Consider the following 14,009-nt stretch of genomic DNA (forward strand, 5'->3'; position numbering starts at 1 on the left):
GGTGAAGAATATCGAGAATTCTGTACTATTTTTGCAACTTTTCTGTAAATCTAAAATTATCTTAAAGGGTTTTTTTTTTTTTTAATTTAAGAAAATGGCCATCACACCCTTGTCTCCTCTAGTCCTCAGCAACCTCTAATCTACTTTCTGTCTATATAGATCTGCCTATTCTAGACATTTCATATAAATGGGATCAAAATATGTGATCCTTTGTGACTGCTTTCTTTCATCTAGCATAATGTTTTCAAGGTTCATCCATGTAGCATGATCAGTACTTCCTTTTTATTGCCAAATAATAGCCCATTGTATGGCTCCAGCACATTTTGTTTATCCATTCATCATTTGATAGACATTTGGATTGTTTCCACTTTATGGCTGTTGTGAATAGTGCTGCTATGAACATGGTGTACAAGTCTTTGATGTGGACGTAAGTTTTCATTTCTCTAGGAGTGAACTGGCTGGGTCATATGGTAACTAACTGTCTGGAGCCTTTTGAGGAGCTGCTGGACTGTTTTTCCAAAGCAGCTGCACCATTTCACATTCCCACCAGCAATGTATAAGGGTTCCAGCTACTCCACATCCTCACTGTCACTTGCTACTAATATCTGTCTTTTTTATTTTAGCCACCTGGTGGGTGTGAAATGGTATCTCATTGGGCTTTTGATATACATTTCCCTGATGGCTTATGATGTTGAGTGTTCCAGAAGTCACTTTTAACATCCATGGCCCTTGAACCAGCAATGCCTTCTGAGATTTCCCAGATAGGTTCAGCCCTGGAGACTCCCTCCTTGTGAGATCACTGTGCCTAAAAACCTACAAGCATGGGTACTGTCCAAAAGCTTTGGGGAATGAGTAGGCATTGGGTCTTCAGGGCTCCAGAGTTACATCCCTTTCCAAGAGCCAGAATCAAGGTGTGGGGGACTAGAGGGTCTGTGTGTCCTTGTGGATGGATTTAGGAGGGACTCGGGTGGGTGACAGGGGTCTTGTTCATTCTAAAGACTCCAACAGCCTTTATCATGATGCCTTGTGCGTCCTTCTTTCCCCAGGAGGGCCCGATGGTTCTTGTGACTCCACCTTCAGTAGCGGCATCAGTGTCTTCACTCCAGCCGGGTAAGTGGTTTGTTCTGGCCAGAGCTGTTTGTGGAAAGTGAGCAACCTCGATCTTCCCTGGGTGCAGGAGACTGCAGCAAAGCCCTGAGGCAAACTTTGCTTGGGGCCGCTGCTTGTGGGACACAGAAAGTGCCGGATGAGGGAGTCTGAAGGATACTAAGAAAGCCCACCCAACCCGGTTGTGATGGACACATGGCCTCTTGGGAGGGATTAGAAGCTGTTTGAGGTGAGTAAATACAAGTTGTTAGAGTGTAGCTAATGCATGATGACTGCAGGGAGACACTTGCAGATGCCTTTGCCCAGCCCCTTTTGCTTGTCCAGGATAACACGAGGCTGATGAGACTGACCAGGGGAATGCCGTTCAAGGAGAGCCCAGAGCACAGGCAGGGAGGGTGCATAGTCTGGGATGCAGGAGCTGTCCTTTCCCAGGTGCCCAGGCCGGCTGTAATGGTGCAGCCTTCCACATGGGGGCAGTGCAGGCTGTAATGGTGCAGCGACGTAATCCTCTTCCTTGCCAGCCCCCGCCATACTCTGCAGGATGATGACATTCCCCTGGGAGGGAATTATCACCATTCTGTCCCTGTCTGCGTCCCCTGGACTTGCCCCATGTCACTTTTTCCTTGGGCAGAATTGGCTGTGGGGCTGGAATAGATGGAGGTTCTCCTATAAGGGGTTTCTTCCCTCTGAATTCAACATTGAATGTGGACCCTGGGGGGACGGGTCACTCATGAAGAGAAAATATACACTCAACCCCAAGAGACTCTCTTCTCCTCAGACCCTTAGGATCTTTTCTCCTTTTATATCATTTTTTTATTCTTATCTCTGAGGACCCTGTGGGTGTTTTCAAAGTGAATACTGATTATAAATGTGGACTATTCCTAAGACCTCTCCCACATTGTTCAAGCAAGCCAATAAGCACTGTTCATTTATTGGTTTTTAGCTAGTCATCACACACGTCCAGAGCCTGTGTTCAGCCCTGCAGGTTCCAACATAAAGATACGGCCCCTGAATGTGGTCCCTGATCTTGAGGTTCTCCAGTGGGGAGACAGAGAAGTAAGCAGGAAGTTACTGGAAAAGGTAGTGATGGTTTTGCTGGGGGCTCAGACGGTGTTGGGGGCAAGCGCTGGCGCCCCCGCTGAGGCTCGCTGGAACACTGGCTGACAGCCATGAACGCTCGGGGAGGCCTTCCGGGGCCCGGCTGTGCCCAACGCTTTGTGTTGCGTCATTAAGTTTTGCTGATGTTTAAATCCCGTGGGGTCAGTAGTAGCGTTATCTCCACTTAGGGCTGAGGAGGGACAGGACGTCGGGACTGTTGTGTGGAGAATGGATTTAGGAGGGACTCGGGTGGGTGCAGACCGGTCAGGGGGCCACCGCCGCATCCCGGTCAGATGGGATAGAGGCTCAGACTGAAGAGGCGGCAGAATATGGAGGAAGTTGATAGATTTGAGATCTGTTTTGAAGGTAGAATTGACAGGATTTGCCGAGGGATGGGATGGCGTGAGAGGAGGAAAATGAGGGAAAGAAGAACTTCTAGATTTGGGGCTTGAGCCAGATCAGGGCATCCTGGTATCATTTCCCAAGCTGGGGCGGAAGGAGGAACGGGTGTGTGAGCGGGCCCATCGAGAGCTGGGTTCAAGGCGGCTCTGAGTGTCCCCCAGGAGCGGTTAAGGAAGCAGGTTTGGATATTGGATTCCAGAACTCGGGGGAGAGGTCTGGATGGAGATGCAGGGGGACTGGCCTGTTCTGTAGAGGAATCGCTTTAGTTCTGAAGGTCCTGGGAGTGAGGGGGGGCAGACCTGTGGTTTAGAAGCCCCTCTGGCAGCGCCGGGGAGGATCGATGAGGGAGGGGGCCAAAACGGGCAACAGAAGGGCCTGTTGCAGACTTGTCACTAACCTAGGCCACAGGGAGGGGATGATCATGCTCCCTGGGGGTTGGGGAGGTCCAGGAGGAGCAGAGACCAGACATAACCAACCACCCTGTGGAGGCGGGCACGACTCCGCTGCCTCCCTTGGGAGGCGGTGGTCCGTTTGCCTAAAGGAGGCCTTGGTTCCTGTGCTGCAGCTGGGAACCACCTGGCTGGAACCAGTGCCTTGATTTATACCCGTCGTTCAGCAGCAAACACCAGTCCTATCTTTGAAATTAAAAAACCAAACAAGAACAAATTATCTAGTGCTTTGTTTCCCTTGAACGGAGGTTTCCTCGCGGCAGCTGCCGATCTGAGTCACTAGCTATGCCAGAGAGGAGGGCGGCCTTCAGAGTCGTGGAACCTGAGCCCGTCCCCCCACCCACTGGAGACGGCAGCTGAGGACAGGAGGGTGGGGTGCGTACTTCCGCCAGTTGGTGCTGCCAGAGCGGGACTGAGCTTGGGCAAGATGGCATCTTCCAGGGACACTGAGAAACATAACCCACCCTGGGGTTTTCCAGATGCGCCGCTCGCCCAGGGCACTGCCCGCGGGTGCCACTTTTACTAAGTTCAGGCCAGCCTAGGGCAGCGGCCCAATTGGGGTCCCCTCCCATGGCAGAGAAGCATCCCGCCCTGGCAGAACACTGTCAGCGAGGTGACACTCAATCTGATGAAAGCTCTGGGCCCTCTCCCTTATGCACAAAGCTCTGAATACACTTTCAGGGGTTCAGGGATCTCCTCAAAGCCAATCCTTGCACCCCAGACTTTTTTTTTTAATCTTTAAATCCTCACTTGGACCTAAACACAGGGAGAGTAACTGCCAACCCAAGAGCATAAGCCTCTTCTCCCTCCTCATGTCCCCTCTGTCCCAAGATGCTGGGAAAGCTCCACACGGCCCCGGGTGAACAGTAGCCACAGGGGAGAGCCATCTGAATGAGCAGGGGCTACGAGGTCATTGTAGTGAGGAAGGGCTCCAGGTACCGGAGGCTGGGTTCCTCCACCCTCCAGGAGCATGAGAAATGCACACGGAGCTGGAAACCGGACTCCCTGGGAAGGCAGGGGAAGAGGGATGGAGGCAGTGTGCTTGCAGCTGAGGGAAGGGTTAAGGAAGAATAGTATACACCTCTTTCTCTCTGTCCCTCCCCTTCCTTCTCTCCCTCTCTCCCTGTCTAATGCTGCTATGTGCACCAGGCACGTTCTTCATCACCGTGAATCCTCTGAGCCGTGGAATTCCACTGCCTGAGCGCACATCCTGACTTCACCATGCCTGGCGGTGGGGCCCTGGGCAAGCAGCGTAACCTCTCCCTGCCTCCGTTTCCTCATCTGTAAACTGGGTGTGATGATCTACTCACCCCATGGTGGTATGGAGCTTAAATGAGTTAAAGCATGTGAAGAACGCAGAATGGTGCCTAGCCCACAGAAGACACTTCACACACTTCAGCTACAATTACTATTACAAGAACCTTGTCATTATCCCCATTTTACAAGTAAGGATACGGGCCCAGAGAGGTTAACGTCTTGCCCAAAGTTGCTCAGCTAACTAGTGACCAGCTTGGAATTCAGGCTAGTAGGTCTGTCTGACTCCCAGGCCAACGCATTTGAGCTTCATTAGTCACAGTTGGAGAGTTGCAGGAGCTTTGCATGTTGGCCTGTGACCTGATACAGGAGCCCCAGACAGGTGTTGCCATGGGCATAAGCTTCTACTCTGAAGCCCTGGGCCTCGCTGAGGACCAGTGTCATCGGGGACATTTAGTACAGGTCTTCTGGTATAGCTGGCTGCATAAGGCAAGCAGAAAGATCTAGAAATCAGTGCTTCCCAACTTATAGCACCTGCTGATTGAAAGTATTAGTAAAGATCTTTTATAAAAAAAACTTTGAATTCAGCAACAGTTCCGTTTTAGATTTACCTTTGTTCTAATTTGATTAGAGCTGTAACATATGAGTGCCATCAAGGGTTAGACATTACAGAAATAAAGTGCTGCTTCCCAGAGAGAAGCGCTGGATTTTATCACGAGGTATTAGAAGTATCAGAAGCTGTATTCAATAAATCGATATTTTAATAGCCACAGTAGCGCCATTCATTTAGAAGTCGTAGTACATATACTTGTAAGACCTTCATTATGAAATGCTTTATGAGAAAGCGCTCCGTGAAAATGGAGTTTTGGAGACACCTTGAAATAACTCAAAAGCCCTCAAGAGTGACTAGTCTAGACTTTTTGGAACCGGTGCAGAAATGTGTTTTAAACTGTGAATGAGCTCCGTTCTGTTCTTTCTGGGTAAGGTAAGCCAGGGCAGAGGGAACGCACCTCCGGCTGCAGCCCAGCAGCTCAGGAGCTGAGCACAGGGTGTGGCGTGCCCGCTCTAGGAGGGGCCCGGGTTCCAGAGTCCCGGCTTCCCACAGAGCACGCGCAGAGCCCAGCACACAGCAGCCGACCCACCCGGCGTAGCAGCTGAGAGCTGCCCCCTCAGAGGCGGGCAGGATCATCTATCCTCCCTTTCCCTGGTGCCCTGGGCTATGCCTGCTTCCCATGGCCTTCACCTCCAGCCAGCCAAGGGAAGTGGGACCAGGGAGAGCATCTCCAGCTGAGGGAGTGAGTTCTCCATGCCTTATGGCCTCGGACAGGTCCCATACTGTCTCATCTGTGCATCAAAGGACTTTGATCATCTGTGCATCTGTGCATGGTTTATGTGAACCACGGGGCCTCTTTCAGCCATGAAGTTCTTGGTTGTTTGAAGCTGACCCCTGCCTCACCATCAGTCCAAAGATACCCATGTCTGGGGAGGGCTGCTATGGGGAAAGACGGAGACTGTTAGCACACAGAGTGCTGCCAGTTTACACACCGGCTCCATGAAATCCTTCCTTTGTTATTTGGCCCCAACACAGTGCCACCTGAGGGAGATGCCATAACGGGCATCGATTTCTGCCCTCAGTAGAGATGCTTAGCTGGCCAGGAGCATCTCGGGACCACTGTGAGTTAAGGAGCCTGGCTGGCCGAGCGACTGTCTAGCCTTGGCATCTTGGGATCCTATTTGGGCCACTTGGATTTGGAGCGCCCCCCGCAACAAGGATCAGCACCAGGCTTCCCCAGTGTCCTCTCGCGTGCGGAAATGATGCTGCCGTGGACTCTCTAGAGTGCGGCCCATTAGGAGCCAGTGCCACGTGGTGGGGGAGGCCACTCTGGGCTCGGATGCTCGCGTTCAGATTGCCAGCTCCGCCGCTCCCCAGCTGTGTAACGTGGAGAGGTTGCTTAATGTCTCTGTGCTCTGATTCCCTCGTCTCCAGAATGGGAACAACGTCGCTGCTGGCATAGGGCCCTTGAGGGAAGTAAATGCGGCTGTGCAGGTACAGAGCTCAGCATGATGCCTGGCACAGAGTGTTTATCCAGAACATGAGTTATCATCGTTTTGAGCACCATCGCCGTCATCACTGTTATCGAGCCGTGTGTCATCATGTCTCCCCTACCCCAGCAAGGTTCATACACCCCACTGGGCCTGAACTGCAGGGTGGATGGGGGAGCTGGGTTTGGCACTGCCTTCCTCCCCACCAGCAGGACACAGCTGTGCTAGATCAGTGCAGCCCTGAGCCCCCCAGGCCTCCCTCCTGAGGGCTGTTTCAGCTAAGAATGTGGCAGCGACCTGCCAGACATGGGGCACCCATGGCACCCTGGGCCCCACGTGGCAGCTCCTGCTGTGGAAAGGGACTCACTGCAGACCTTGGGTTCAGGGGGTCAGGAAAGAGCAGGCAGGGAAGAGGCTTCCGTTCATTCCCCACTGCTTTCCGAGCTCGCTTTGTTAAGGCCTTGGGCTGCAGGTAAGCCTCTGAAGTGTCTCCAGCCATGGGTTCCTGCCCACCCAAGGAGAGGAGCTTACAGAGCAACCCAGAAGGAGCCCAGTAGGAGGCCAGTGCAATGGGGAAAAGAGGAACTTGCAGATTAGACAGTAAATCCTGGCCATCGGAGGAGGGAGAGCAGTGTCTAGGAAATTGTCAGAGAAGAAAAGAAAATGCTTGGGAAGCCCTGGGATGGCCTGCCAGCCTGCCACTGCAGAGCCTGTCACACGTGCTGCCCAGCGTGTGCGCCGTGGTCCGTCTGAGCTGAGGGTGCTGAAGGCGTGAAAGACATGCTGGGTTTAAAAGACTCCAGACATAAAAAGAATATAATGTGCTTTATTACTAATCTATATATTGATATTTATATTGATTCTGTGTTGAAGTGACATTTGGGGTATATTGGGTTAATTACAATATATCATTAAAATTAATTTCACCTGTTTTCTTTCTACTTTTTAATATAAAACCAAAAAACATAAAATTCTATATGTGACTCGCATTATGTTTCTGTTGGACCGTGAGTGTGAGAGAGATTAAGAGATTGTCCAGGAGGCTGCATTTGCCACCCTGGACTTGTCTGTCTGTGAGGGAGTTTCCCCATCTGTCTTAGGCTACCAAAGAACCCAGATGCTTGAATATCCTCAGAAGACCCCAGAACTTTCAGACATATGGCTCTTGGGGAAATCTCAGTGGCAGCCCCACCCAGAGGCTCAGGTCTGCTGGGCCGCGTCACTCACACGCCCAGCGCCTCTAACCACCAGAGGATAAAAGTGCCCACTTGCACCCCCGAAACGAGCACCATGGGGAATCATCAAACTATATTAAACAGCAGTTCTGTTTAGCACTTAACAGAGCTGAGATCATGCCCTTTAGGAATTCACTTCAAATGAGCTTCAGGAAGTCTGCAGGCGAATTGGGAAAGCACAGGCATCGAGTTCCTGATGCAAATGAATAATTGAGCAGCCTGGAAATACCACGAAAGGCCGTTTTGTACAGGCGAGCGATAGTGTCCCGCATCGGAGGGGAAAGGAGCCCCTCCCTGACATCCTAAGGCCCTCTGTCCTTGCCGTCCCCATCCCTGACAACCCTGGCCAATGCCTGGACACCGTGCTTTGGTCAGAGGGCTAAGTGTCAGTGTCCCAGCAGCACCCAACCTTCCCGGGGCTGCTTGGCGGGACTTTTCTCTGCCTGGAGACCAGCAAGGCTTTGGGCCAGGGAAGCGGGGAGCCTGTGCCCCACTGGAGCAAAGCCATTCTGAACAAGCTCCATTCTGTAGGCTGAGGCTGTGTCACCTCTTCCCCGACTCAAACCAGAATGTTACAGCTTCACAGGCATCTCTCAAGGCCTCTCAACCAGGCCAGACATGGTGCTGAGTGCCCTGGAGTGTGACGAGGTGAAGAGCCACGATCCCTGTCCTCACGGCAGAAGTGTTCTTTGGGTGCCTGGTGAAGGACCTGTTGGATTTAAGGGGTGTTACCAGGGCCATCCCCTGGACTCTCTGGACGTGGTGGTTTTGTTTTATCAACAAAGGGTCTGGACGTAATGCCCTGAGGGCGCTAAACAGCCTTTCAACCATGAGGTCTGCTAGGGCAGAGCTCGTTGACATCAGAGAGGTTTTCTCGGGTACGAGCCTGCTAGCGCTGGAAAGAGGAAAAGGGGAAGCGGGTGGTTGCCCAGCAGAATGGCTTTCCTCCCCAGACGTGGTTGTCGGAGCTCCTACCTTGGAGAGGGAGGAGGGGAGCGGAGGGAGAGAAGCCCTCTGCGCGCTTTGCGCGTGTGTGCCATCTGCCACTGACCCGGGACAGCGGGCTGAGCGTGCGTTCCTCAGCGTGCGGGGCCAGGGTGCGGCCGCAGCTCTAGGGGAGGGCGCCTGACGGGCTTCAACCGGGCTCCTTCCTGGTCTCACCCACAGCACTGAGAGGGCCCCGGTCACCCTCCACCTGGACGGGATTGTGCAGGTGCTGAACTGCCACCTCAGCGACATGGCCATCGGGATGATGACCAGGATCGCTGTCCTCAAGTGGCTCTACCACCTCTACATCAAGACCCCCCGGAAGGTGAGCCCCCGGGCCCCTCAGCCCTCCAAGCCAGGGGGCTGCCTCTGGGTGGTTTTTGAGGGCCTGCCCGTGCTTGGTAGGATTTTGGTCGTTGCAGTTCTGGAGAAACCCTGACCAGGAGAGAAGTGGCAGATGCCTGAGGAGCCCTCGGTGTCTTGAGGGGGGTGTGGGAGGTGGTCCCTGCAGTGGGGGCGCTCACGTGGGTCCCTGCTTCTCTGCTCTCCAGATGTTCCGGCACACAGACAGCCTCTTCCCTATCCTACTCCAGACGCTATCAGATGAATCCGACGAGGTAGGTCACCAGTGCCCCTTCGTCTGTGCCCTGGCTGCCAGCCTCTCCTTTTGATGGGATTGTGTAGCTGAGGGGTGCTAATTTTGTTGTTGTTGTTGTTCTCGTAAATCAACACCCCTAAAATCACCCTATTCCTCCTACCTGGTGAGGTGCATCCATTAAGGGAAAAGCTGTTTACTGCCCTCAGCTTTGGGAATAAGGACTCTTTCTTTGTGGGCCCTTCTGAAGAGCGCGCTGGGTCAGGGCATTGGCGAGGAAACCAGTCCGGCGGGGAGCTCCTTGTCCCTGGAAGGCCGTGGAGAGTAGTGATGGGGAGCCCAAGGGCAAGGTCCAGCCCGCCTGGCTGCCCAAACTTGGGCAAGTCACTGCCCGGCTCCGCACCTCAGTTTCCTTCTCTGTCCGGAGGGTAGTGACAGCACACGGGGTTGTGAGAACGAAATGACCCACGAAAAATGCCGGGTGCTGTGCTGGGCACCCGCTAAGCACTGAGGGAGCGTCAGTTGTGATTCATTTCAGCTGGACTCCATTTTGACCTCTAGTTTGAAATCGGACCCTGAAGCTTTGCGTTTGTTGGGGTCACCAAAAGTTAAAGGGAGAGGCTGGCCCCGTCCCAGGCAGCAGGAGTAACCCCAAGTCGGGGGGTCTCAGAGTGGGGCAGGGGGAGCAGGACCCTGCATCCTGCCATGTGGGGGAGGGGCTCCTCCAGCCGCACGCCTCTCCCCACGCCATTCCCGGCAGCGTTCTGTTCCGTGGACTTCCTCACCAGGACTCCCCTACTTCCCAGCCAAGGGGCAGGATTTGTCGTTGGGTGTTGCCATTTGCTGGGGTAGCATCCCTTCCCTCCGCCAGTACCGGCTCCAGGCTGTGTGTTGGCCACTGGCAGCCCACGCCACCTTGACCCGCCCCTCTCCTCCCCTCTTCTTCCCTCCTCGGGGCTCCGGGCAGCTGTGGGCTCCATGAGGCAGCAGGCTCGCACACCTGCAGACCTCCCAGCTGCCCAGCGGGAACCAAGAGCAGACGGGCTGGAGCGGTGGGAGAAAGAGGGAGAGGGACGTGGCTCATGACTTCCCGTGGCAGGAGGCACCTCGGTCCTTCCCGGGCTGGTACCAGGCTTGTGTGGAGCCCAGGGTAGCTGTCCTGCAGCCTGACTTTGCTTCCCTGAACCTGAGCTGAAGAGAGATGCAGATAGGCAGGTGTCCACCTCTGGGTCCTCTCAGGGTCTCTGCACTTCCAGAAAACCCAAAGCGGGTGGTCTGGGCGTCTGCCCGTGTCCCCTCCTGCCTGTCCACCACACACCCGCGTGTGCACACACACGCCAACCCCCTCTCTTTCCCCCCGCCACCGCGGCAGTGCGAGGCCCAGGTGGACATGGCCCAGTTCTGCCTGAGTTAGGACTGACTCACTGCACAGTCACGGCCCTCATTTCAATACAAAAAGGGAGAGAATAGCTTTGCTGATTGGTTCCTTCTCGAGGACTGCAGTGGAAGCAGCTGAGTTTTCAGTCCTTTAAATGGAGTTGTTTAAGCCCATCCAGCCTTCTTTGCTCGCGATTGGTCTTTGCGTGCGTGTGCATTTGAAGGGAGCCGGAGGAGACACAGTCCATGAAACGGCTCTGTTCAGGTTGCGGCTGTGGGAGCTCGATTTGCTGAAGTGCCAGATGTTGTGGGGCTTTGGGGCCCGTCTTGTGGGCCTGCGGTGGGGAGAGGATTGCAGCTGCTCCTGGGGACAGTGACCGGCGGGGGGTGAGGCGAGACGGTGCTCCTGGAACAGCGTGAACGTCCCTGCTTTCCCGTCTCTCCGGGGGAGGGATTTAGGGACCTCAGTATCAGTGGCGAGTTGTGATTTTGCTGCATCCTGGTTCTTCACCAGAATCACGTCCCAAATGGCCCCTGCCGAATCTGGTGACCTTGAGAGGGTACAGTGTACTTGGCAGTGGAAATACAGCCATGAACAAGACAAAGTCCCTCTTCTCCTGGAGTGAGCTTCCTTTCCAGGGTATCTAGGAAGTGCTGTCTGTGAGAATTTCCCAGTATTTCCTGGGATCAGGCACAGCCCTGATCTCAGATTGGAGCTCCCTGGGGTGCAAGACCCTGAAAGGCCATCCAGTCAAGTTGGACCACAGTCAGATTGGTGGGGAGAGGCCCCTTCCTAGGGAGGGCTTCACAGAGCCCCCTCGCCGATGGAATTTAACTGTGGGCCACCCTGCACAGGGCTGTACATCCAGCCTGGGGCCTCAAGGCACAGGTTAGCCCATTTGTAACAGCTGACTTGTGTGAGGTCGTTACAGTGCCAGGAACTGTGCTAAGACCCCTTAGCTGTTGTATCTAGAGAAAGTTCAACAGTTCTGTGGGGGAAATACTGTTATCATTTCCATTTTACAGTTCAGAAAACACGGCCGAGGGAGGTGAGGTTAAGCTGCACACAGCCATGGAGTGGTGGAGCCAAACTCAGAACCGGATCTGTTTGACTCCAAACCCCGTCCTCTTAGTCGCTTAACCACCATGCCTGTGTTTCACCACCTGTGGCCCTGACCGCCCACATCAGAACCCCAGCTCATGTTTAGTCGTATCGTCATCCCCATATGCCTTTTTCTCTTGTTCCACAAGTTCTTGAGAAGAGTTCTCTCAGTCTGGTGTGGAGAGGGGTGTGTGAATTCTGAAAAAGTTCTCCCTCAACCCCCTGACCCTTTGTCCACTTTTCTTATTGATCTACAGTAGCTCTTTTTATATCGGGGACATTCCATTTATCATGTATGTTGCAAGTGTTTTTCTCTCCCAGGATGATTGTGATACACCCATGTGCCCATCACCCTTGGTGAGAGCCACTGGCCCCCGGGGGACAGAGTGTACCCAGGTGTTAATGATGCAAGAGCTGGGCACAGGGAGGGGCAGAGCCTCAGAGACCTAGCTCTGCCCCCCACCACCATGTTCCACAGTCCCCTTGGCACGTGGCCTCACTGGGGTGTCTTGTGTGCCATTGTTTCTCTGTCTGCCTCCCCTTCCCCCCGCTCCAGTGACAGCTTGGTAGTCCACACCCGTCTGGCATCCTCAGGTTGTCTCTGCTTTTCCTTATTCAGGATAAGCGGCTGTTTCCTCAGTACCGCCTGCTTCTTGCAGACTTTATCTGAAAATCCCTTTTGTCAGAAAGAATTTGCAGGTGTCAAATTAATATTCTTGGCACTAGAGTAGAAATCCTCCCATTAGCTGGAGATCCAATGACTTGTTTTTAAGCGAAAATGCAACCCCGATTCAACAGTGCAGAATGCGTGGCACGTGCACAGAGCTTCCTGCTGGACCCTGGTGGGAGGCGGGGCTGCTTCTTCCCCTGCCCGGAAGATGCCAGTTGTCGGCTGCCTCCCGAGCCTGCAGCTGCCGGGGCGGGCTCTGCCCGTGAGCCCGCAGAGGACAGGTCTTCTCCATGTTCCTGATGGTGCGGCTGGCTCAGTTGCAGGGAGGTGGGGGGAGGGGGTGGCTCAGTGATTCCTCATCCTCATCTTACTCTCAAGCACAACTGCCTCCTAACCGGAATTTAAAATCCTCAGCGGGTGGGGGGAGGACTTCCCTGGCAGTCCAGTGGCTAAGACTCCTCGCTTCCACTGCAGGGGCTGTGGGTTCGATCCCTGGTCAGGGAACTAAGATGCCATGCGGCACAGCCCAAAAAAAAAAAAAAATCCTCAGGGGGTAATGGTGGGTACGTGTCACTATACATGTGTCCAAACCCACAGAATGTACAACCCCATGAGTGGACCCTCATGTCAGCTATGGACTTCGGGGGATAACCATGTGTCAGCGTAGGTTCATCGAGTGTAACAGATGCTGTGCCGTGGTGAGGAAGACTGATGGGGGGGGGGGGGGCTGTGCGCGTGCAGGGGCAGGAGGTACGTGGGAAATCTCTGTACCTTCTGCTCCATACTGCTGTGAACCTAAAACTTCTCAAAAAAATAAAATCTATTTTAAAGAAAGAAATATGTAGAATTAAAAATAAAAAGTCTCAGTCTCAGAAGAGACCTGGAAGGATGTCTGGTGCCCCTCCAAGGGAACGTAGCGTCCCAGACAGCCAGCCACCAGACCTGGGCTTGAATCGCAGGAGCTCTAACCCCTCCTCACCATGGACCACGGGCAAGAGCCTAACCGCTCCAACCTGCGCAAAGGGCCAGTGCTGTCTGCACATGCCTCGTAGACCACTGTTTAAAGGGGCAGAGCAAAGCTTCTGATCTGACCCTGGCCCTTCCTAACAACCTGGGCATCACCCCACGTTCTTTAGGGGGAAATTGGCATTTCGCTCTGTTGAACTCTTCTGCCCAGGAGCAGGGCCTGTCCCCATTTGGGTCATCTTGTAAAGCTTCGAGGTCCTTTTTGTAGGTCTTATTCATTATGAACTTTACTCTCAGTATTTAAAATTTTGTTGTGACTTTGAGGGGCATTCCTTTCCGGTAATATTTTTTTTCCCGAGTGACAGTGCAGCCCGGTGGCCAGGCTGTCCAGGAGTCTGGTCCTGGCTCTGCCACTTAATAGTTGGTTGGGGGATTCGCTGGCAGTCCAGTGGTTAGGACTCCGCGCTTCCACCGTAGGGGGCACGGGTTCTATCCCTAGTCAGGAACTAAGATCCCCCATGCTGCATGGCAGGGCCAAAAAAAAAAAAAAAAGTTGGTTGCCTTTGAGCAAATTACATAGCCTCTCTGAGCCCGCTTTTCTTATCTGAAAACCGAAAGTAATGGTGGAACCACCCACCCAGGTTGTTGTGAGGATAAAATGAGATCGAGAATGTCAAATGCTCAGCACAGGACGCAGCACATGTAAACACGTGGTAAACGTTAG

The 14,009-nt window shown here is 53.6% G+C and overlaps 1 protein-coding gene across 5 annotated transcripts in view; it reads left to right on the forward strand.

Annotated features, from left to right (window-relative positions):
* VAC14 (VAC14 component of PIKFYVE complex) overlaps positions 1-14,009 on the forward strand; it is a 97,876-nt gene that overhangs the window by 22,191 nt on the left and 61,676 nt on the right. For all 5 annotated transcript variants that reach the window (XM_082439028.1, XM_082439027.1, XM_082439030.1 and 2 more), the window contains 3 exons: positions 1,047-1,110; positions 8,756-8,900; positions 9,127-9,192. In XM_082439028.1, the coding sequence (XP_082295154.1) occupies positions 1,047-1,110; positions 8,756-8,900; positions 9,127-9,192 (275 nt within the window). The remainder of the gene's footprint in view (positions 1-1,046; positions 1,111-8,755; positions 8,901-9,126; positions 9,193-14,009) is intronic.

The sequence above is a fragment of the Balaenoptera physalus genome (genome assembly GCF_965194825.1).
Source record: "Balaenoptera physalus genome assembly, chromosome: 19".
Taxonomy (NCBI): domain Eukaryota; kingdom Metazoa; phylum Chordata; class Mammalia; order Artiodactyla; family Balaenopteridae; genus Balaenoptera; species Balaenoptera physalus.